Source organism: Orbicella franksi, chromosome 5, assembly GCF_964199315.1.
Source record: "Orbicella franksi chromosome 5, jaOrbFran1.1, whole genome shotgun sequence".
Lineage (NCBI taxonomy): Eukaryota > Metazoa > Cnidaria > Anthozoa > Scleractinia > Merulinidae > Orbicella > Orbicella franksi.
In genome coordinates, this window is record NC_138149.1 from 20,453,051 (window position 1) to 20,477,531 (window position 24,481).

Here is a 24,481-nt window from a genome sequence, read left to right on the forward strand (position 1 = left end):
TTGACACGACATGGTTAAATGCGAATCGTGATTTCTAAAACTTATCATCCCTACCAAAAGCATTATGGTGATGCGTTTCTTCGTTTATATTATTATTATTATTATTATTATTATTATTATTATTGTGTTTTGTTGGCTTCACGGGGAAGACATTCTGTTTATCACGAAAATTAACTTTAATATGACAACGTTGCAAATAGTAACAAAGAAGCTTATCACTTTTGAAGTCTATGTTTTCAAAATCTGTGCTTCGTTCGTTTTCAATTACTATAAATTGGCGAAAGATGTCCATTTCAAAAACAACATTCATAAAAATATATCTTTACGAATCCTACTGAATGGCTGGAGTTCAAAATGGAGCAAAACCTCTGATATAGTTCGCATGATAAAAAGCCACTGTATTTGTCCCAAGAAAACCTTGCTCACGAGTTCCTCTGCGAAAGATTGGCATTTCCAACGATTGAACTTCTCCTTTATCTTGAGTTTCTTTCTTCCACTTTATTTTCGATTTTGGAACCAGGTTTTCACTTGCATTTCTGTAAGATTCAGGTCTGACGCAAGCTCAGCTCGTCTGCTCTCCGTGACATACCGACATTTTGTAAACTCCTTCTCCATAGTTTGGATTTGATGAGCTGAAAACAAGGGACGTAGTTTCTTTTTCTTCATCGGACGCCTTCGCTTCTTCTGAAAATTTATGCCTAAAATTTCGAAAAGAAAGCGTTGCTAGAGAATTTAACCACTCTGATTTATAAAGGGAAACGGTTTACGAACTTATACAGGCAAAAACTAACGATAGATAAATCCGACGTTTCGGCGACATCTTGGCGCCATTGTCAAGGGAAACTAATTAAATATGCGATTTCAAGAGTAACTAAGAGTTCAGAGTTTCTAATTTGCATAAGTTAGACAAAGACTTAAGCGCGAACTGAATCTGATTGTACATTTAAACACGGTCGTAATTGTTTAATGAGTAACACCTCATTAATGAGACAATCAAACTTGTTGTGGCATTTTTTCAACACGCTAAAACAATTGCGAAGGTCATCCGGAATCCTGCCTGCGTGTCTATTATCATAGTGATTGCGTACTGACGAGGTCTTGCTTCTGTGTCCATCAACGCGTACGAACAGATGGCCACGGGTGTAACCGACATAACCAGCATCGCACTGGTCACACTTGAAGTTATACACAACGCATTGTTGATCAATGAGCTGAGGCTTAGGTTCGCTTGTCGGGAACTCCTGGGCAATCTTGCGGCTCGTAAACACCGGTTGAACACTGGTCTGCAGCTTCACACTGAGATCTTTCAACTGTGTCTTCACGATATTAGCAGACTCCTGGTCTTTAAAGGGTATGACAACCCGAGTAGTGTTTTCTGTCGTAGATCTGGACCGTAATGAGGGCTGGTCAGCGACCTTTAAATTTAGGAAGGTTTTGACAGTGGAGTCAACAAGGTGCTTGGGATATTTCAGTTTAGAGAAAACAGACTTCAGTCGTTTGCACTCCTCAGTGAAGTAGGACCATGACGAAGACAGGCGATGTGCGCGATCGAGCATAGTTGTCAATAGTCCGCGCTTGTACCTATTATCGACATGACTGTGGTAATGGAGAAGCAGACCACTGTTTGTTGGCTTCACAAACACTTTAGTTTCAATACGAGGCGCTCTGTTTAGGAGTTGAGTACCGAGAAAGGGAAGCATTCCATCATTTTCGACCTCCATAGTGAAGTTGATGGCGGGGTGAGCGTGGTTGAGGGTGTTAAGAAAGTCCCTAGCTGTAGACAAATCGGGCATCACAGTGAATGTGTCGTCAACATATCGACGATAGTAAGGTGGCAGCTTGCCCTCAACATCTAATTTCTCTTCAATAGACGACATGAATACGTTGGCTAGCAAGGGCCCAAGGGGGGACCCCATCGCTACTCCGTCGATCTGTTCATACAGGGATCCATTAAATTGGAAAAGCTGCCCCTTGGTGGCCACACCCAAAAGATCAATAAGGTCTTGCTTTGAAATGTTCAAATCATACTCGGAATTAAACCAGTTGTTTCTAAAGGCTCTGTCTGCGAGAATCGTAATGGTTTCATCCAAAGGTACATTCGTGAACAAGGAGGACACATCATAGGACACCAGCAAGTCACCAGGTGTTATGTTGAGGTCTCGCGGTAGTTCGTTCACAAAATCGAAAATGTCCGTGACTGTGTACTGATTTAACGACAACGGTTTGAGCTTGTTGTCCAACCATTTCGCCAGAGCATAATTATACGTATTAGTCGCATGATAGGATTGGTCGCATGGCTAATTTCTCCTTGTGTGTTTTCGGCAACCCGTACAGGTGTGCCAGTCTAGAACCGGTCGGACGAAGAGACTGGGCCACAGCGTGAGGGAGTGTGACCATGCGACCAATCCTATCATGCGACCAATCCTATCAGCGACTAATACGTATAATTATGCTCTGGCGAAATGGTTGGACAACAAGCTCAAACCGTTGTCGTTAAATCAGTACACAGTCACGGACATTTTCGATTTTGTGAACGAACTACCGCGAGACCTCAACATAACACCTGGTGACTTGCTGGTGTCCTATGATGTGTCCTCCTTGTTCACGAATGTACCTTTGGATGAAACCATTACGATTCTCGCAGACAGAGCCTTTAGAAACAACTGGTTTAATTCCGAGTATGATTTGAACATTTCAAAGCAAGACCTTATTGATCTTTTGGGTGTGGCCACCAAGGGGCAGCTTTTCCAATTTAATGGATCCCTGTATGAACAGATCGACGGAGTAGCGATGGGGTCCCCCCTTGGGCCCTTGCTAGCCAACGTATTCATGTCGTCTATTGAAGAGAAATTAGATGTTGAGGGCAAGCTGCCACCTTACTATCGTCGATATGTTGACGACACATTCACTGTGATGCCCGATTTGTCTACAGCTAGGGACTTTCTTAACACCCTCAACCACGCTCACCCCGCCATCAACTTCACTATGGAGGTCGAAAATGATGGAATGCTTCCCTTTCTCGGTACTCAACTCCTAAACAGAGCGCCTCGTATTGAAACTAAAGTGTTTGTGAAGCCAACAAACAGTGGTCTGCTTCTCCATTACCACAGTCATGTCGATAATAGGTACAAGCGCGGACTATTGACAACTATGCTCGATCGCGCACATCGCCTGTCTTCGTCATGGTCCTACTTCACTGAGGAGTGCGAACGACTGAAGTCTGTTTTCTCTAAACTGAAATATCCCAAGCACCTTGTTGACTCCACTGTCAAAACCTTCCTAAATTTAAAGGTCGCTGACCAGCCCTCATTACGGTCCAGATCTACGACAGAAAACACTACTCGGGTTGTCATACCCTTTAAAGACCAGGAGTCTGCTAATATCGTGAAGACACAGTTGAAAGATCTCAGTGTGAAGCTGCAGACCAGTGTTCAACCGGTGTTTACGAGCCGCAAGATTGCCCAGGAGTTCCCGACAAGCGAACCTAAGCCTCAGCTCATTGATCAACAATGCGTTGTGTATAACTTCAAGTGTGACCAGTGCGATGCTGGTTATGTCGGTTACACCCGTGGCCATCTGTTCGTACGCGTTGATGGACACAGAAGCAAGACCTCGTCAGTACGCAATCACTATGATAATAGACACGCAGGCAGGATTCCGGATGACCTTCGCAATTGTTTTAGCGTGTTGAAAAAATGCCACAACAAGTTTGATTGTCTCATTAATGAGGTGTTACTCATTAAACAATTACGACCGTGTTTAAATGTACAATCAGATTCAGTTCGCGCTTAAGTCTTTGTCTAACTTATGCAAATTAGAAACTCTGAACTCTTAGTTACTCTTGAAATCGCATATTTAATTAGTTTCCCTTGACAATGGCGCCAAGATGTCGCCGAAACGTCGGATTTATCTATCGTTAGTTTTTGCCTGTATAGGTTTACGAACTGCGCAGGAAATTGGACGAAGAGTTACTACCTCTGGCAAGCCAGAAGCAAGCAATCCTGCTTGGCATTTTAAGAGGCCAAAATGTTGATTTGATTTGAATCGACGGAAGTTACCACTTGGTGTGTAAAAACAGCGGCTTATTTGAAGGCTTAATTTCAAAGAGTTGGTAAGATATTTTGAAGCTGTCTCTTTAGTTATTAGTTATGTGAATTAAGTTAGGTGTTAAGTCCTATTTAAATGAAAAGAGATTTTAAACAGCAAATGCATCGTTAGAAATAAAGGATACACTATTACCTACGATCATATTAAAAGAGACGCTTTACGAAGACAATGCATACCATAGTGCGATTATCGAGATTTGGACGTAGACAATTCTACAAATTAAAGTTGAGGGATATTTCTTTTGAACGTTGTTAGAGTAGTTAAGAAATAAAGATAAAATAACTTGGAATTTTTGCCTTCGAAATTTTGACAAAAATACTAGGAAATTTGCATCTTTCTCCATATCTAAGACCCCAAGCTAAAACTGGAAACGTTTTAAGTAATTGTACCATAGACAGAACGACTGCACTGAGATTTAGTCAAAATAGCTCATCGTTAAAGAACAGATAAAACAAGCGGCCGGAGGAAGTTTTGATGAAACGTTGCCAAAAAATTCTTGTACTTCCAAAAGCTCCGGTAAACATGTAATCGTGTCTATTCCGGGGCAAAGAAACGGCTCTCTTGCTTGTCAAAAGTTTGCAAAGCTATTATTCCCTGCATAACTAAACTTATCATCAGTTAATTTACCGTTAAAAGTTCTAACAAGATTTTCATGTACTTTAGAGCGAGATCTTTTCATAATGGATTAATGGAACTTACACAAAAAACAAACAAGCGAAAATTTCGATTTTATGCCGAAGAAAACGATGTCCATCGTGTTTCGATATTCTACGATGATAATTAAGTCTGGTCAAGAAGGACTGTTCTAAAGGAATGGCAGTTGTTGATCGATCAGGGATATACATCCTTACCTGTTTTGGTGTTGTGTAATAACATGGCGGCTTTCGAAAGAATAGCCCTGGAATTCATGATGGTTATCATTGCCCGCGATTGACAAGAAAGCCGCCTTTGTTAAGTCGTTGAAATAACATACCATACTTAACTTAAATAATTTGATGCAATTTAAGGGAAAAGGGCGTAAGAACTTAGCACCTGTAATGATTAAAATCGGTAGCATTGCGGATAGTTGCGAATTCAGTTCACTTTGGCTATATTTGATGAGATTAATTTCCGCCTCCTGTGGTTGTTGATAAATAGGTGTATATTTATCTACAAACCGGACTCTGTTATTCTTGATTAGCAGTGACAACTGTCAATTGTGATTGTTTTACATTTCACATACCTTTCATTCCAAGGATCTGATTTTGAAAGAGCAAGGTATAATCGGCTTAGACTGTTTTTAATCTCAATGAATATAGAATTGATGACAACCTTTTCTAGTCCTTTCTGCAATACTCTGTGGATCAATTGTATAGATGCTGACTAAATGTGAATTTGAAATGGAGTAGGAAATGTTTCCTTACTGCATAAGTAAAATTGTGATAATCATCATCTCCAAAACAAAAAGGGAGCCAATATCCAAATTCCCTAGATTAATAGCAGAAACTAAATTGTTTTTCCTGGACGAAACCTTCTCTTAAGTTTGACTCTTCGACAAGATCTTTACAGCTTCTCAGTTACAGCGTGTGGAGGGAATTTTGAAGACTTACACATAGTTTGCATTGCTAGTTAATTTTTAATACGTGCAAAGTCTTCTGTTCAAGAAATGGCCTGACACTGCCGAGCTTAAAGTTTGGTTTTTGCGGCTTAGGTAGCTACGAGTACTACTACCCCTCATTCTTCATGCACGTACATGAAATAATCTGGTAATCTTCCCGTGATATTTCGGTTTTGATGTATAAGCCCTTGCCGCATACTACAGCAAGGAAATGTAACTTCTTGATAATATAAAACGAAGTGATAATACCGTAAAAATCTCGTGGTACTCCATAGATTTTCAAAAAGCTCACTGCTAAGGGGTTTGGTCCTGAATGTCAAATAATGATCCTAAATGTTATATAATTACAGAACAGTCCTCACAATAGTGTCCCCAATTAGTTTTTTCTTGAGCTAAATACTGTTTGACACTTGAACAAAGTCTTTCGTTCATTCATTCATTAATTTATTCAACAGAATTTAATATCAGGACATTGTATTGAGACAGATACCACTCTATACCATCCCGGCACTTCTCTTTTTATTGATAGGAAGACAAGCAGAAATAAATGGCTTGAATATTTCCATTTGTTTCTTCAATGATTGTGTTTTCAAGATCTGTTTCGACTTACTTTGTTTGTACATAACACGTGTTTTTACCCAGCGATTTAATGTCGGTTTGTAAGATTTATTTCACTAGTAAATAACTTAATGGACGATGATCTTAAAGTTCATTAACATTACTCTGAGTAAGTATGTCATGCAACGAAGAAATAAATGAGGTCGTTGCTTGCTGTCATGCTGGGGAAGAGAAGGATCAAAACATTGAAACAACTTGAATTCTGTCTGGCGGACAGAAATTCTGATTTCATTAGGATAGAAGAGTCAGATAACAACCCGGATACAGCATATTAGGTCTACCTCTCTCTGAACATAGTGATTTAAATAACGTTTTTAGTTGTATGTATATGCTATACTAAGTCTATAGAAGCTCTTAGAAATCATCTTTATGTAACTAGATTCAGTTCCTGTGTCGCTGAGACGATCATTGAGCACTTTTGGTCGTTTTGATTAAATAACATATTTAGTGATATTAGTAAAATGAAGTAACCAGTGAGCTTCCTCTTATTGTCAAATGTGCCGTAAATATTGTAAAGACCACTTCTTAACAAAGATTCAAATTGGCATCTCTCGAAAGCTGTACACGATCTATACATTCACACTCATTGTTTATCATACTGCATTTTTAAACTACGTTAACAATCACCTTAACAAGCTTAAAGTTTTAAACAAGAACCATCCCTTTATTATATTTGATATATACAAGTACGGTCGGTAGGCAGACATACAAGGTGTATTATCTTCAATTTATATCTGTGAGCGTTATATGTACATCGAAGTGTGTAGAAACAAATAACACCAGAAAGACACTGAGGATATCAGAACCAATTGACTGTTGAATATGTTTTTAAGGATAATGCTCGGAAATATAGAATTTAATTCTCGAATACATGATTAAATGTAACTGCGTCAGCTATCACGTATAATTCAATGTTTAAGCTCGAGCGTGAGAACATACAACATCAGCATTTCTGCTTTAACGTACATGAATTTCATGATCTAACAAGAATACAAACACAATTGAATGTTGAAACGACATGGTTAAATATGAAGCGTGATTTATCATCTCTACCAAAAGCGTTACGAAGATGTGTTTCTTTGTTCTTATTCATATTATTCATATTCATATTATTATTATTATTGTGTTCTGTTGGAATCACGGGGAAGACGTTCCATTTATCACGACAATTAGCATGACAACCTTGCGAAGACCAACACAGAAGCTTATATCACTCTTGAAGTGTATGTTTTGAAAAGCTATGCTCTGTTCTTTCTTTTTTAATTACTATATTCATAAAAATATCCTTTTACGAACCTGACTGAATGGCTGGAGTTCAAAATAAAGCAAAACCTTTGATACAGTTCGCATGATAAAAGCTCACTGTATTTGTCCCAAGGAAACCTTGCTCACGAGTTCCTCCGCAAAAGATTGGCATTTCCGACGATTGAACTTCTCCTTTATCTTGAGTTTCTTTCTTCCACTTTGTCCTTCGATTTTGGAACCAGGTTTTCACTTGCATTTCTGTTAGATTCAGGTCTGACGCAAGCTCAGCTCGTCTGCTCTCCGTGACATACCGACATTTTGTAAACTCCTTCTCCATAGTTTGGATTTGATGAGCTGAAAACAAGGGACGTAGTTTCTTTTTCTTCATCGGACGCCTTCGCTTCTTCTGAAAATTTATACCTAAAATTTCGAAAAGAAAGCGTTGCTAAAGAATTTAACCACTCTGATTTATAAAGGTAAACAGTTCACGAACTGCGCAGGAAATTGGATGAAGAGGTACTACCTCTGGCGAGCCAAGAAAACTATGCAAGGTATATCATAAAGGCATGGTGCATAAGCCTGCTTGGCACTATAACTGCTAAGAGGCCAAAATGTTATCGTCTAAGCTGGTTCTTTTGTAAGAAGTGCTGTTTTTAAAAACAGGACTGTTTTTTAAAATGTTGATTTGATTTGAATCGAAGGAAGTTACCACTTGGTGTGTATAAAACAATGGCTTATTAGGAGGTGTGAGTACAAAGAGTTGCTAAAATATTTTGAAGCCGTCTCTTTAGTTATGTGAATTAAATTAGGTGTTAAGTCCTTATGAAATTAAAAGAGATTTTAAACAGCAAATGCATCGGTAAAAGTCTAGGATACACCATTACCTACGATTACGTCAAAAGAGACGCTTTACGAAGACGCCAATACAATTTCATATCATATTGCACTAATCGAGATTCAGACGTTAACAATTCTACGCATCGATAGTATTTTGCTATATTCTCTGAAGTTCAGGAATATTTCTTCTATTAAAACGATGTTAGGGTAGTTTAGAAATAAGGGATAAAAATGTAAGTAACTTGGATTTTTTGTGTTCGAAATTTCTGATAAAAACAATCAGTGGAAAGTTTGCTTTATCCACATCAAAGACTCCAAGCAAGAACTTGAAACGTCTTAAGGAAGTGTATCATGGAAGAAAGAACTACACTGAGATTTAAACAAAATAGCAAAGAACAGATTAAACAAAGCAGCCGGGGCAAGTTTTATATGAAATGTTACCACAAGAATCTTGTACTTCCAACAGTTCAGTAAACATGTAATCGTGCCTATTCCAGGGCAAAGAAACGGCTCTCTTGCTTGTCAAAACAGTTGCAAAGTTTTTATTCCCAGCATAACAAAACTCATCTTCAGTTAATTTACTGTCAAAGGTTTCTAACAAGATTTTCATGTACTTTTGAGCGAGATGTCTTCATAATGGTTGATGGAACTTAAAAAAAGCGAAACGAAAATTTCGACTTTATGCCGAATGAAACGGTTTTTAAATTGTACTTTGATATCGCACTATAACAACCTAGTCTGGCCACGAAGGACTATGCTTAAGATATTTAACCAAATCAACGATGCAATGAATTTTATCTGGCCTTGATTTTCCTTGAATATCGAGTTAATGCAGTGTGATACCACTCTCAATGTAGACAAAAATGTGTAATAAATATTGATCTGTTAGCTAGTTTTCCAAACTTACCAAAGGAACCTACGTGGGTCGGAAAAATAAATGGATTTATCTGAACAACTGGTTGGGGAGATGGAAGTGATAAGCCAGGCAAACAAGGTAGCAAATGTGGACGATGATACCCCGGAGGAAACACTGCACGTGGAGCGACAAGAAATGTTGGAGTTGAACTCCGTCCGTCAAGCACGTTAACCGGTCTGTCATCTTTGGAAATCCATGGCTGCTTGTCCACTGTTTCATCTGACAAGTTTAAAATATTCTTGATGGAAAATGAACTTCCACTTGGCGAAAATTCAGCGATGCTGGGAGGGGAATATGCAATACCTCTTGTCGCCATTATGGGTTTTGCTCAGGGACATATGTAACCCTTCTGGGCGTGTAACATGGCGGCTTTCAGAAGAAAGGCCGTGGAATTTATGATAATTAACCCTGTCAGTCATTCGTAGACAGGATGTCGTTTAGAATGTTATCAATAATGATCAGAACTGTACAGTTTTAAAACATTTTCAGTATGCCTCGACTGAAAGATTATAGTTGAGGGACGCGGCCTTTGAGCGTTAAAAAAGCAAGAATCATAAATCTGGGACGGTTTTTTGACCTATGATTTTTTACGCGGTGTCTTAATTATAAACCTATGGGATTGAATTGCCACTTCCTGTAGCGGTTGATAAACTTGCCTTCCGAAGTGGCAGCCGACGGAACTCTGGCACCATTAAGAGCTGTCAGTTAATGCATTGGATAGGCATTTCATTAAAAAAAAAGTTAAAAAAAAGGCTGTAGGTAAGCTTTATTTTAAAATTTAATAGACTTGATCAATTTTCTTTACAAAACTTAGCTACAAAATAGAAGGTCTCAATGTAGTGTTCTTTCAATGTTGGTTCAAGCGACTGGGAATTGCAAATTAGCTTAAGAGATTGTAGACAAAGGTGGTAGGTTTACACATATAAGCTTTAACACCTAATGCCAAATTAAAAGATTTGTTCTCGATCATATTTTAATGATTAATCCAATATTCGTGGCTTATCCTGTCCTTTTTAAATGGTATTTGGAAATTTTGTTTGAGTTTTTTTACTTATTTCCTGCATGCTGCAGCTTGCCATGAGCTGTTTTCAGGGGGCTTTGCGTTGGATGCTTAAGTTACGGAATCCTTGTTTATGGTGGGGAGTCCTCGTTCTGATTTTAATACACGCTAAAAATGATAAAAAGATGAACGAGTTTATATGATATGTTTGTATGTCAATTGTCACGTAATCCGTCTCCGGCGTAAAAGAAAGGGATAACTGTTTCTTTGTCAATTGACCTTACTTTATGTTACGAACCGCTATTTACGAGTGCTATCATAATGATCAGCAGAGAAGCATGGGATATAACCCTGTTCGTAGTTATTGCAGATAAACATAACGGTTTCACGTTTTCTGTGGCATACCAAACTCAATAGAGTCACCCCGGTATTTCTCTCTTAATCGTCTCATGGGCGAAATATATATAAAAGTTATTGTCCAGACAGTAGGAATTTTATTCTGTCCCTCAGTTAATATTTAAACCTAACTAGCTATGCCGGCTAGGGTATTCCAATAAGGGGTGCAACGCATTGGATCATTCTTCGAACCCTTTGGCGGTCTATCTATCCTATATGGTTTTTGACTCGACCGCGCAGAGGGAATGGTTAAACAGGGTGTAGTTCTAATAGAACAAGCTTTGACATACATGTACGTGTTTGAGACCAAAGGGCTACACCTGCAATTTTGACGCTTTATTTAGACGATAGCTAACATTGTCCCACCCCTCGCCTACTCAGGGTGGTTTCAGACCTTGGCAAATTCATCTGGCATCTGGAGAGCTCAAGATTTAGATGGGGGAGGAGGGGGACAGTAAAAGAGACTGCATAGTAACACTCTCAACGCTCAATGATCTCATGCATTAAAAAAACTAGAACTTTTTAGCTTGGGAGGTTTGTTTTCCCATTACAGACCACGTGATGTTCTCTAGAGAACTGTTATCGATCTAAAAAGTGTTCATTCATATACATGCAACTACCTGAAAAATTTAAAAGCAAGAATTCTAGAGTATCATTACATGGTCTAAAATGAGGCAACAAACCACCCAAGCTAAATAGGTCTATTCAGATTAGTGTTTCAGCCATTTCGACCAGGGTTGTAATAACAAAAAGGTGACATGCTCTTTTCACCTAAAATTTAATTGTTTTTTAAGAGTGAATATAAATTAACGTATTATTCATATCAACATATGAATGAACGCCTATAAAAATTAAAATATATCAACTTGTCGTGCCACAGTCCAAGGTGATTAATACATTGACTTGTTTGTATCTTTGAACTAAGGAAAGCTATATGCATGAGATTATCATGAAGGTCGCTGAAGATCATCCATTTATATTGAGGGGCTTTACCTAATTATCACTATATTGTGGGTAAAATTCCTTAAGTAATGTGACCATAGATAGCCTAACAGAGATTGAAATTATATTATGTTGGAAAATATTCTCCTTTGGCTTTTCCTTCCTGTCCTACCAAGACCCAACAGGTAACTGAAAAGTCGTTTACTTTGTTTCGGTAGATATTGGACTTTTACCTTCAAGGTGGATACACAGTACTCATTGAAGCACTTTGTACATTTTCAGTATGTAATCAGTAACACGTCCTTCATGAAGGGAATAACAATAGTGAGTATCCTTTCGATTGCGCTGTTTAAGTGTTGAACTTGCAATTTATTGAGAGCAAAACATAAAATAAAATATATTTTGACATAGTACAGAGTCATAAGTAAAAAGAGAGAGCGTAACGTTTCAACTGCACTAGCAGGATTGTACCTTCGATGAACATATGAGACTTGTGAACTGCGAATGAAATGAAAGAAGCGAATAAGGCACCACCATAATGATATCTGCTTCATTGTTTCACCTTCGTGGCCTTTTCAGTCGTTGTTAATTTTTAGAAGGGTCTTATGAGCGATTGTATCTAAACAAGGATACGAATTTCTGTAAAAATATATCGAGGAAACCGCACAAATGTGCGAGTTAACCACTATGTCTCTCAAAGCAAGTTGAATGAAAAATGTGACGGTACGTAATCGTCTAATTGTGGATGATTTGATTGAATCGTGACTGCTTTGTAAATAACATAAGCGTCTTTCTCGTATTGTATTACCCCAGTTATAAACTATTTCAAGGTTACAAACCTTGAATAGGGCACAAACGATACTTTCCAGATATCAAAGAGCTTTTCATGGGGATTTTAGTAATGCCTTGGGGTTAGGCGTTAAAACTAACAGCTAATAGAACGTAACGTAGGAAAACGTAACAACGCAAACGTAAATATTCCACTCTACTAACCTTGAATTTTGTTTTATCTTTCTTTGAGCTATTGTGATGTTTTAAGATGCGGCGCCACGTCAATAGTTCACGTTTACTTGATTCAGTCTTCAGTTTGTACGTTTTGCCTGGGTCTCACTGGCTTGCTGCGAAATTAGCTTCTCTCTTGTTTCCATTTTTGGGAAAAAGCCAGTAGTTATGTCTATTTTTCTGACTGTTGCTCTCGTTGTCGAATTATCTAAAAGACCGAATTGTCTCGCGTGGCAATAGCCATATGTGCCCTTGTAGGGTACAAAATGGCCTTTGGGCCATTTCAGAGACATTGAAAGTCGATTCGGCTAACGGATATGAATGGTGATGACAGTAATCAGGGAGGTTATTGTGTAAAGACTAGACTGGACTTCATGCGATCTGTTGTCATTTGTGACCCGAATTTCACACGAGACCCTTCACGAAAAGAAGGCGCTCACGACTAACTCCCACTATTTTCCTTTTTTATGTGCCATATATGCAGTCTTAACTGGAGATTCGATGAGAGTAAAGGAATTTATATTTAATTAGATTCGGATTTGATATTTTTTTCACTTTGGAATTTACGTTGAAAGTTGTCATGTAGTTAATGACACATGATATGATTCATTGAATTGACAGAAATAAAAAAAACCGATACTAGAAAGGGAAAAAGTATTTTTTTTTCTGTTCTTTTCCTTAAAGTTAAATTCAAAAATTGAAAGGTAGGAAACAACGATAGACTTAAAAGGGAAGATTATGTAATATTTAGCTCCTATGTATTAAACATACGAGGCTTTATGTGTGCGCGCATGCCATGCCATGGGACAAATGATGATATTAAACTTATAATACAAAAGTAAGAGACAACAAGATCAATTTCCACTGGCTTCATCAGCTTTGGCGAAATGATAAGGAATATATTTTAACCAGTGTTTTTTGGTGCATATAGGAGAAGTAGTGGTCTTCAGGGTTTAAAGGAAGAGGCCCACACAACCATTTCGTCATCAGATCCCTCCCGTTTTCGATCATCAGTGACGGAACGTCCGACTCGACGGCAGGTAGTCAGTTACAGAGACATGCACCGCATACGCAGCGCATGCATGACGAGTATAGGCTACTTAATGGCTAGTTAAAGGGAGGATTTAAGGTTATTCCTCCGCAGAAATAAAATTAGTGGAACGATTATTTTGGAACTTTCCCTAAATGTTCCCTACTAAGCACTGTTTCAAAAAATACAATCATAAAAGATAGGTCAACATGTTCGCAAAAGAAATATGATGGACCAGTCTTAATGCACTTATGCCTATTTACGTGCGTTATTTCATCGATTCACTTTCCACGGCATTTTGCGACAGCTGGAAGCAAAGTTTTTTAATGAAATACTTGAAAATGAACTTGACAGGTAGAAAGTCTCGAGTGTATGCAACAATGTAACATATATATTTTAAAAAATTACACAATTCTAAACGACATTGATTCAAAACATTCCTCGAGACGTTGTTTTGAAGGTCATAATTCGCATCCTCGAGTAACGGTTTCATGCACGCTTTTAGCCATATCTTATTTCCTTCCGAACGATTTTTTTAATTTGCCAAGTTAAAAACAGTAATTTGCACACCAAAATTATGTAATAAAAAATATAGGTCACCATGCCTGTTTAAAAGAAAACCAGCATATATTTATGTTGCGCTTAGCTTGAAGGCAATCATTTGATGTTTTGTAGGTGCACACGCACGTATGCACGCGCTAATGATGCGAAAATCGTGCGCAGTAGGTATGCGCAATGCATCATTCTGAGGAATCACTTTAATGAACGGCATTTTCTCTGATCAGCACTAGAAATCACATTTCATATTTTAAGGATGACCTTACTTTACCGAGACCCCTGATATGCCAACTCCGATGTTGGTCAATCAAATTAACTGAGAAGTTAATTCTTTTTATTGGGGTATAGAGAATAATTGGAGAAGCGCTCTGAGTGTCATTCAAAGTGACAGGTAAGTTTCATTTATGGTCCAGTAAATCAAGCTACAATCTTTAATTCATTCAGCACGCCTGCCTGGTTCTCTGAAAATCAACTACATTTGGAATATGGTGTGGAGTTTAGGTTTTAGCTTTCAGTTTGGGTTCGTTTGATATAGCGAGATGAGAATGAAGCATTTTTACACAATTACGGCATAATGTCCGAATGAGCTGGATGCCTCTCTTGCGAGTTATTTACCCCAAAATACCACCTCTTATAAGCTTCTTTCAATGTAAGCTTTGCTCCTTTTTATATTTTATCTCTCTTATCTTTAACACTTGAGGATTAAATGAACATTTCATACCTAACGGTATTGCCAGCCTATCTTAGTAGTAACATGAAAAATTATTTTCTTCTTAGGTCCGATGCTTGAAAAAATGAAACATGTTTAAACGACTTGAATTTTTTTTCAGAGGGGCTTTTGGTGAGGAAATGCCTCTCATGTCCCTTGCGACTTTTTCAACTTGTCTGAAGGGAAACACTCCTCTTTGTCCATGTATCTGTTGTGCCAATCGGTAGAATGCAAAGGAATTCGGGGTAATTAGGTTTAGTTTTATGTTTAGATACTTTGCTTAAAGTGCGGTAGCTTACAGCTTCAGTTCATTGCCACCCACGAATGGGTATGTATATGTATTATCGCTGACAAAAGTGCATCATTGGCTATAGATTAATGATATCATTATTCAAAAAGAATGAGTGCGCACGTGTAAACTGCAAAAATGACGATTAAATTAGCCGCAATTGAAGTGAATAATATTCTATATTATAAAATAATTGCCATACTACATGCGCTCTCATTGGTCGATAGGTGTGTTTAGATGAGAGTATGTAAACACTGTTGTGACGTTTTAGATTCACACGTATTTTGAGAATTATTTTGTAAAAGCAATAGAGTACTTTTTCTGTGTTTACATAGCCTCATCTAAACACTCGGGGGTTGGGAGAATTCTCGAAAGTTATGCAAAGCTTCGACTACGTCTCAGGTTTGCATAACTGTCTCGAATTCTCCGCACCCCCCTAGTGTTTAGATGAGACTATGTAAACACGGAAAAAGTACTCTGTTGCTTAAATATTGTTAACCCTTCATACTCAAAATAACGGTGCAGTTGGTTTTGTCGAGGGTGAAGTGTTTTAATTAAAGGGAGGATGTTTTAGGCTGTGGCTATCTAACAAGTGTTTTCATTATTAATTAACTTATTGACTGAATAAATAATGAGCCAAAGAAACAACGAAAGAAAGAATAAATGATTGAATCCACCCAACGGTCAATCAAGAAACAAATCAAAACGGTGTAAAGTAATAATGGTTTTCCCTTGGAAATTTAGTTTTAACTAAGGTCTGAATTATATAATTGAAGTGCTCGGTTTATCAGTGTAGAACATGCATTAACATAGTTTGATCGAATGATCGTTTGAAGTGATTTGATAAAAGTTACTTAGGTGTTTTGTTTGTGCTTTTTTTTTGGACAAATTCCCATCTTGAAGAACGTTTTGATGCACTGCGCCTGTGTGGGTCTTTGAGATATCAAACTAATATGAACATCATTCTATTGTACCGCCGTCATAAAAATACCTTAGGAAGCCTTCTGGAACAGATGGATTAACGATAACGTGTTAACGATACTTTAACAAATATTTCATACCACAGGAAACAATGTGACATTTACGAGGACTGGTTAATGTGCCGCAGATAAATAAACAGTTTCAGGAACTCGCGGATTTAATATCGTGTTTATTCTACAAATATAAATATGTGATGTGGATTGTGGAACTAATGATAATCGAGTTAGCAACTCAACATGTGATGTTTATTGACTTTGCTTAGCGTCTTACGGCCTTACGGATGTAAACCAACTTCAGTTGGCTCATTCCTTTACGTGAGACTGACAAACGTTCAAGCTTTAGCGGTGGAGTTGAATTTATAGCATACACGCTAGTCTAGCTGGGAAACACGAACTATATGTCATGAGAAAATCCAAACTTGCTTAAAACCAATACTGATGACGGTGAACTTTCCATAGTGTTAGTCATCTTTAGAAATGTTCAAGCGGAACACCAATAATCTTTGCCAAAAAACGTAGAAAATAAAGCAACGTGAAAATCAGCTAACTGTAAGTTATCATTTCAGATGGTAATAGGATAGGGTAATCTCCGAGTTTGACTAATTTGGGACATGATAATTACTAAAAAAAAATACAGCTACTTAGAGGAATGTTTTGGCGTACGTTGAAAGACTTTCCACAGAAAGAACTAGTTACCGTACATTGTTTGATTCACAGAGTTGCAACCAAAAAGTTTGTAAATACAGAGGAAGATAAACCAAATAATTTTAAAGATTGTTATTATTATTATTATCAATATTATTATTATCATTATTATTATTATTATTATTATTATTTTCAATAAAAATTAAGCTCTCTCAAACTTAAACTACTTAAATGGTGGTGCCTGGAAATAAATAGCCTCTGGTTATAGTAAATGAGCAGGGTTTAACTTAATAAGTCGCCGACCATATTAAGGAGTACGAGGCAGAAGGCGGGAACAACGGCAGAAACCCTGTAATGCAAGAGTGCTTTCCTCCTCATCAGTGAAAAAAATTGAAAGCGTCTATAATGGAGCTTTGCTGGAACCTAAGTTTTGAGAAATAACGTAACCTCTGAAATTTTATTGCCACTTTTCTCGAGTAAGAAGGTGTGTAATGGAGCATTACCGGTTCTTTGTAATCATGCCTTCTGTCAATGATCGTAAATCATTTTCCAACAAAGAACGGTTGTTGCCAAATTAGTGTGATTGATGTTGACTTGCTGGTAAAGGCAACGAAGATGCAACATACTCGTGAGGAAGAAAAGAGGTGTGCGATTGCTTAGGGTAACAGTTTACAACACAGTATCAACGTATGAGACTCTATTGAACTATGCAAGGACGTCTGGATTGCACTTTTAAACTTCGGCAGCTGGTTTTAATTTCCGTTCTCTTTGAACAAAAATGTCACGAGCTCGTGCAGCTGGAGGTTTGGTATGTTCCATTTATTTGGCATCGAAAACGAGCGATTACTTAGAAACCAAATGCCGTCAATGTAACATGTTATGGATAGGAAATGTTTCATATTCGAGGATCGCTGATTCAATGTTAACAGCAATTTTATTAAAAACTTCAGCTTTTCAGCTCTCCCAACTTAGTTCTAACCTGACAACAAGTTGGCAATGCGCTTATAATTGCCTTTTCGACACAAAGCAAGTTTACGTTCTTTACAGCTACCCAGTGAAACTGAAAGATCCTTGCAAAAATCCACTAAATGATGACAATAGTCTGTATATCACTAAAGCGAAAAGAAATCAATCCGTAGAATAAATGTTAAAAGGCGAACATTCCTAATTGAATCTGTTTACCGCTTTACCAGGGTTAAAATACCCTGATCGCCAGTATTACTTTATCGAAAACTCTGGTGAAGACCGGGCAGCAGTGAACAGTTCCCTTTATCCTTTCCGCCAATTAACTTGTTGCCCAACTCAACACAATTCAACTTAAGGTACGAAAATACCTGAACAGCTATGCTCTGTTTCATGTTGTAAGAAATGTACGTGTTCTCGATTTCATGTACGTTGCTGATCCACGTCTGACGGTCTATATTTTTATAAGCAATCACTATGTGGCGAGATGTTGTAAGCGGCTTGTTGCAACAAAATCTCTGCACTGCTATGCTTAATGTGCTACAAATAAAACAAACAGAAATCCATATTAAAATTTTTTTTTTTAATGATTATTGCCAACGAATTTTGCTCAACGGTAACAAGACGAGTACAGATACCAATAGAAACTTGATTGAATTATGAAGTAAAACAGCAAGTGACATGATTTCCGGTGCAATATATATTGTATGTTTTATGATCTTTCATTTACTGAATAAAACACAATAATATGTATACACGTAGTTCATGTAAGAGTGAAAATTTCTTAGATTTGACAGCTTTGCTTCGGCTGACATATTATCTAAATGGCTTTGTAAATAATTCCTCTTAGCAAAGGGCGAATAAGATCTGTTCAAATGTTGAGTAGATTCTTTTGTATATAAAATATTCCAATATATATGATCCATCGTTGGCTTCAATAAGATATCTACAACAATCCAGAGGAACGACCCAGCGAAGGCAAAGTAAATAAGGAACTTGGGTGATATGAGAAAAAGGAATGTATGCAATGCTCCTGTTTACGAAAGTTTCTTTCCTCTTCAAGCAAATGTTGGTCAGTGAATTTAAAGGGCCTCCGTCCTATTTCCGAAGTTAATTGCTCTTGTTTATCTCGTGTTTCTTTTTTGCACTTTGTTCGTCGATTCTGAAACCAGGTTTTCACTTGTGTTTCCGTAAGATTTAAGTCTGAAGCCAGCTCGGCTCGCCTGCTTTCAGAGACATACCGACATTTTGTAAACTCCGTCTCCATTGTTTGGATCTGATGGGTTGAAAACAAGGGACGTTGCTTCTTTTTCCTCATCGGTCGTCTTCGTCTTATTGTAAAAAGCTCCACACCTTAAAAGAAAAGAAAAATATAATTTAATGGCTTTTAAAGGTATTTGATGTCGTCCTGACGGTGCTTGGAGTTATTTAAAACAATTTTAAATGTTTTGTTTTTCTTCTTGGGATTAAGTCGCACACGGTAACTCGCGTCTGGCTAGTTATACGTCTCTCTAATTTTTGACTATTTTGTAATTTGCCCTTTTTGAATTTGGTAATGTAGAGAGTTGGAAAGAGGGAAATAAGAGTTATATCAGGTTAACATATATTATGTGCTAGTTTACCACTAGCTTATTTAACAACAGGGAATTTAGCACAAAACAACTAGTCAAATGCAAGAGAGGTACGTCTCTTGTTCAATTCCAGTTGTTCAGCGTCCGCAGAGAACATTTCCTCAATTTATCAGCGAAATTTACTTTTTTGCACGCATTTGAAAGATTAATTAGCAAACCTAAAAAAAATACGTACTGAAGGCTTCCCACTAGAAGATGGAACAGCAAAAATGTCCATGTATGTCTATATAGGTGATAAAAATCGTTAAAAGATAAATGCTCTTAAGTTGCTTCTCTCAGCGTAATTGTCGAAATTTTTATCTCAGGATAGCCTACATAACAGTTATCTGTAGAAACAATGTAATATAAGTTAAAGGTAATGTTATCTGGTATTTCTTATAGCTTGGTTTTATCAACAAATATGCTTACAGTGTTGTTGTCAGAGGTTCTGGGAAGAAAGCTATAGCACACGCGTATGGTGATTCAACTGAAGCTTCTTCGGAACATTCACACTTGTATCAAGAGATCGAAAACTATAAACTTAAAATGAATCAGCACAAAGCATCTTAGGTATAGGCCTCGACTAAATCTGCTGCAAGCTTCAGTTCGCCTATACGTTTTTTGTTGAGGACAATATCCACAATTTTGAGAAATTAGTTCTGACCCTCCGGATGCTACTCAAGTGGTAACTTCTTTACATTTTAGCGTGTAAGAATTAACACATTGTTAGAAACAAGTGTAGTTCTCTATGAACGTTTTTTGCCGAATTCTTTGAGCAAAAAGAGTGGAGTGCCATGGAGAAATGGAAGTTTCGTAGATTTAAGCATTGATTATCTAGATAAAACTTCAAGAGAATGGTCATCTTTAACACAGCTAGAAAACACTGAATAAACCAAAGTTGTGTGAAGATCTCACCTCAAGGCATTTACAAAGGGAACAATCAATTTGTGGTTCAGAATATGTGACGACTTTAAACCGTTAACACGGTGCAAAATGAAATGAAGTGGCCGCACTTTCCGCGCCACAGGAACAATGTAACAAGGACAGGTATTAACGAAGTGGACACCTCTTTTCAGCTTACCTAATGGAGGTCCATTGTTTGGAATTGGAAAATGGTTAATGCTTGGCTCTGAACGAGGATGTGGGATTCCACCAAAGTTAAGTCCAGGGTCCGGGGTACAAAGAGGCAAACTGTGAGCATGATACGCAAACGGACGTACTGCCTTAGGAACAAGTGGAAATGATGGCCTTCGGAGGGAATCACATGTTGAAGTAGCAGTTGAGAGCCTGGCTGTTGGCTTCTTTTCTGTAGCACCTTGTGAGATATTCAAAAGGTTTTCTATTGAAAAGGAGCTTCCAGCTAGAGCAGGTGGAGATGTTGTGGCACTCTCTGCCGCCATATTGACTTTGCATCAGGGCGTGTAGTACAGCAATCTTGTAATGAATAGCGGCAAAATATTTGATAATCATGCACGTCAGCCTCTTTTAAACAATAACCGGTCATTACAAAAGGTGTCAGTGATAAAATCAACATCAAAATTGTTCCCTGCACAGAAATTCTCATAAATAAACCACATTTCTCATAATGAGCAAAGCACCGCAGCAGCAGTGGCCTCTGATCTAGAAAACAATGTGGGATCAGTGATTGGGCGCAGTTTTGAACCCTAATACACTTTGTTCAAGGGACTTGTCGTAAAGGTTACTGTTATTTGATCCATTTCCTTTTTCCGGGGCCGGACTGGCTTATAAGATTAATTCTTCAAGGCTTTGTTAAAACGACAGCCAACGGGACTGAATTAGCTGCGGCCGCCTTTGAAGTGTGCAACGCTTGAAAAACATGTCAAGCTAGTGCTAATTAAGGTGCAAATTCCAGAGGATGAGTCAACATTGTTCAAATAAACAATATCAAGGTATGGCTTAAGTTTTTTTTTTATCTGGAAGTTTGGAGCATTCTTAACCGTAAGTCATTAAAAAAATCATTTAAAGTCATATTTCATTTAAAGTCTGCAATGAAGAGGAAGGAAATAATTAGTTTTTGGAACCATTTCAATCACACGTGTTTTTGAAAATAAATAAACGACAATATTTGATCGATTGTACGGGAAAACAGAAGCTTTAATTAGATATAAAATAAATTGCAATTTAACAACTCCTAGCTGATCATTGTAATTTTCATGTTATTCATCTTTTGTGACCAAATTCCGTTTGCTCAAAAATGAGGGGCGGGTGGAGGGGGCGGGGGGGAGGGGGGATAATCAAATCTTTCGATCAATTTTTTTAGATATTTTTTCATCTTTTAGGAAAAGCAACAATTAATCCACCAATTACAAAAAAAAAAAAAAAAAGTTTAATTTGGTTTCTTTTGTCTGCTTCATTCTTAAAACATCAATAATTTATTACAATTTTAATATATTATATGGATCCTGTATTTGTCCAATCCGTACGACTATTGAACTGCGTATTTAATACTGATATTTATTCTTAAAGTAGTTCTAATCAACAAGCAGATCTTGACAGAAGAAAAGATGCCTACAATTAACGAATCAGACCGGCCCTGTTTTGCTCCAAGGCCCTTTACAATGCTTTAATAATTTCAAGTCCTCTTTTTGTCCTCATCCTACAATAACCGAGCGAGGGATGATATTTGAACTATCCACTGCGTAACCCCCATGGTCCTTATGAGACGACAAAGGTATTTAATCAATGGACCTTGGGCTTCGATTACCAAACTTGATGTGATGTCGACGGTTTTCCAGGCGGAATTCGGATTGTATACCGAAAGTTGATAATGGTTTCTAGCACCCTGTACTGGGTTTGTTATGAAGCTACAGACTTGATTTCATCCTTTTGAGGTTGCCTTCAGAAGCTTTTATCAGCCATTATTTAATTAGCTTACTTCCTGTGCCACCTGAATTGAGACAGCGTTTTTGTGTGTATAACAAGGTTTATATGTAACTATAGTCTAGAACATTCTATAGTGGCACCTTGAGGCTCGAACAGTGTTGCGGAGGAGAAAGGAGGGCTTACTGGGCAGATGTAAATAATTTTCACTGCAAGGGATTTAGCAAAGGTGCTAATGGGACCGAGCATTTAAACATGTGATAGAAGCACTGGAATTTTCAAATTTACCTTATCAAGAACTTTTTCAACACGAAATCTCTAGGAAGACTTTATAATTTATGTGATAAATGATCGAATGATTTTCAAGGTGTGAACTGTCATCATCCTAAACGTCTTTCAGATGCCAAAGTGTGACTGCTACACCTGTATAAGGAGAGAATCTTCCTCAAAAACTTTCCTTTCGCAAACTTTGCGACGGAAATCGGAGTAGCTTGTCAAAGATATAACTTAGATTTCATTGGCACAAGTTGACTCTTGGCGGCCATCTGAAAGGGCTTGATGAAATCTTGATTCCGTTCATTAAAGGATCAGGTGCTATGATGACATTGATCTAATTATACATTTACGAAAGTAAATAGATATTGAACTACAAATAACAACCTCTGATCTGGTGTAAAGTATATTGTGTATTGACAAAGAGAAGGCTCAGGCAATGCTAAGGAACAAAGTGTAAAATTATTTTCAGAGCTCGATTGTTTGAGAGTTTAAGACCTACTGAAGGTCAAGATTTGAGACGGCTTTGTCTGACCTTTCGTGGTTAGAATTTAATAAAAGCTCTCTTGTTTTTTTTACAACTGAAGTCAAAAGCTTTATTTAAACTGAAGAAACAAATCATTAAAGACAACGAAATATCAAACAATGTTTATCTATCTTGATAACCATCTTGCGTACATGACTATGACTACTGAGTAAAAAAACTTTTGCGTGTTTCTACTTTTATTGGCAAATCACAAAAACTGTTTTGAAGATTACATGACACTTGTTCACTGTTATTAACTGGCTAAAATATTTTAAACTACTTGCCAACAGGTCATGGCCATGGTATCGTTTTTTCATGGAACTGAAGTGAGTTTTATAAAGAATAGTTTTTTGTGTAAATAACATTTTTAGGGTTTTTTAAATTGGTTTCAAATTTAAGTTTAATTTATACACCTGGAGTTCTCGAGAACGTGCCGCTATCTACCCAACCAGCTGCAGAGTTACAGAATGGAAAAACAACACATGTTAATTTTATCGAAGATATTCCTTGTTGTTCAACGTCGACATTACTTAAGGCTATATCCATTTACACATGGACAATATACTAAATGAAGAGGAAGTTTTAATTCCGGTTTTCTAAAAGTCTGACGAAACTAAACAACTAAAAGTCTGAGGAAAAGGAGGAAATATTAAAGTGGACTACAATGTCTAACGTAACCTACTCCGGCATTCCTTATAAACGTCAAGCCGGCAAATACCCCTTACAAATTTACAAGTCTAAATTATCATGTTGAAATGAATGAACTTAAAAATGTATGAACCGTTTAGTGCCAAGGGCGCTAATCCTGGGATAACCTGTAGCAGCAATGACATCCTGTTTTAAGTTATTCTAAACTATATGAAAAATAAATTCTCACCTAGGAAACTCCTATGCCTCGAGAAGCCAGTTTCTTTGTCGTGATGGTGCATGGGAAACAAACTGATTTCGCGTTCCTTTCCACAGGAAATTCTGTAGACGTGCTAAAATATACCTGAGTAGGTTGTTGAATTTTGTCGCGATAACAAGGTGTTATCAGAAACTGACAATAAATGGATGTTAACGCTTACAACGTTGATCGCCACTGTAAAATTCTGCTGTTTTGTGTTCTCCGACCGCACCGAAACTAAGCGACTCACCACTTCTCAAATGAAGATTCCTTTCCTTTGTTGAAACGCAACATGAAGGACCCCAAACATGCGTTTAAATTTCACATGCGCTCATTTGACATAAAAACGACCCTGTGAGGATGTTTGACGACATCGTGGCTTCAGCCGGGTATTTCAGAATAATTTATGGCGTTGACAATCAGTCGGATGTTCATCAATCATACAGTCTGGGATTTGAAAGCCGTCTACATGTATTTGGAGGACATAACCTCTCTTCATTCCATGTCAAGA

At 37.6% G+C, this 24,481-nt stretch overlaps 4 protein-coding genes across 4 annotated transcripts; 1 reads left to right on the top strand and 3 right to left on the bottom strand.

Annotated features, from left to right (window-relative positions):
* Window positions 1-634: 634 nt before the first annotated feature.
* Window positions 635-11,453, bottom strand: LOC145486634 (homeobox protein notochord-like). Its single transcript, XM_081465332.1, has 3 exons — window positions 9,312-11,453; window positions 4,959-7,987; window positions 635-698 (listed from the first exon to the last, which is right to left on the bottom strand). The coding sequence occupies exons 1-2, from the start codon at window positions 9,634-9,636 to the stop codon at window positions 7,638-7,640; spliced, it is 675 nt and encodes a 224-aa protein (XP_081321458.1). The 5' UTR covers window positions 9,637-11,453; the 3' UTR covers window positions 635-698; window positions 4,959-7,637.
* LOC145486633 (uncharacterized) lies at window positions 900-2,382 on the bottom strand. Its single transcript, XM_081465330.1, has one exon. The coding sequence runs from the start codon at window positions 1,914-1,916 to the stop codon at window positions 915-917; it is 1,002 nt and encodes a 333-aa protein (XP_081321456.1). The 5' UTR covers window positions 1,917-2,382; the 3' UTR covers window positions 900-914.
* On the top strand, window positions 2,418-3,807 carry LOC145486632 (uncharacterized). Its single transcript, XM_081465329.1, has one exon. It carries the CDS (start codon window positions 2,791-2,793, stop codon window positions 3,790-3,792), a length of 1,002 nt encoding a protein of 333 aa, XP_081321455.1. The 5' UTR covers window positions 2,418-2,790; the 3' UTR covers window positions 3,793-3,807.
* Window positions 11,454-17,255: 5,802 nt separating the features above from the next.
* On the bottom strand, window positions 17,256-21,548 carry LOC145488066 (homeobox protein rough-like). Its single transcript, XM_081466840.1, has 2 exons — window positions 20,526-21,548; window positions 17,256-19,187 (listed from the first exon to the last, which is right to left on the bottom strand). Exons 1-2 carry the CDS (start codon window positions 20,842-20,844, stop codon window positions 18,781-18,783), a joined length of 726 nt encoding a protein of 241 aa, XP_081322966.1. The 5' UTR covers window positions 20,845-21,548; the 3' UTR covers window positions 17,256-18,780.
* Window positions 21,549-24,481: the final 2,933 nt, after the last annotated feature.

Bases quoted from the DNA above. Each gene is read 5' to 3' on its own strand.
- LOC145486634 (XM_081465332.1), bottom strand. From the start codon at position 9,636: ATGGCGACAAGAGGTATTGCATATTCCCCTCCCAGCATCGCTGAATTT. The intron at 7,988-9,311 runs GTAAGTTTGGAA...TCGAAATTTTAG, and splicing joins GACCCACGTAGGTTCCTTTG to GTATAAATTTTCAGAAGAAG.
- LOC145486633 (XM_081465330.1), bottom strand. From the start codon at position 1,916: ATGGGGTCCCCCCTTGGGCCCTTGCTAGCCAACGTATTCATGTCGTCT.
- LOC145488066 (XM_081466840.1), bottom strand. From the start codon at position 20,844: ATGGCGGCAGAGAGTGCCACAACATCTCCACCTGCTCTAGCTGGAAGC. The intron at 19,188-20,525 runs GTAAGCTGAAAA...TTTTCTTTTAAG, and splicing joins AAACAATGGACCTCCATTAG to GTGTGGAGCTTTTTACAATA.
- LOC145486632 (XM_081465329.1), top strand. From the start codon at position 2,791: ATGGGGTCCCCCCTTGGGCCCTTGCTAGCCAACGTATTCATGTCGTCT.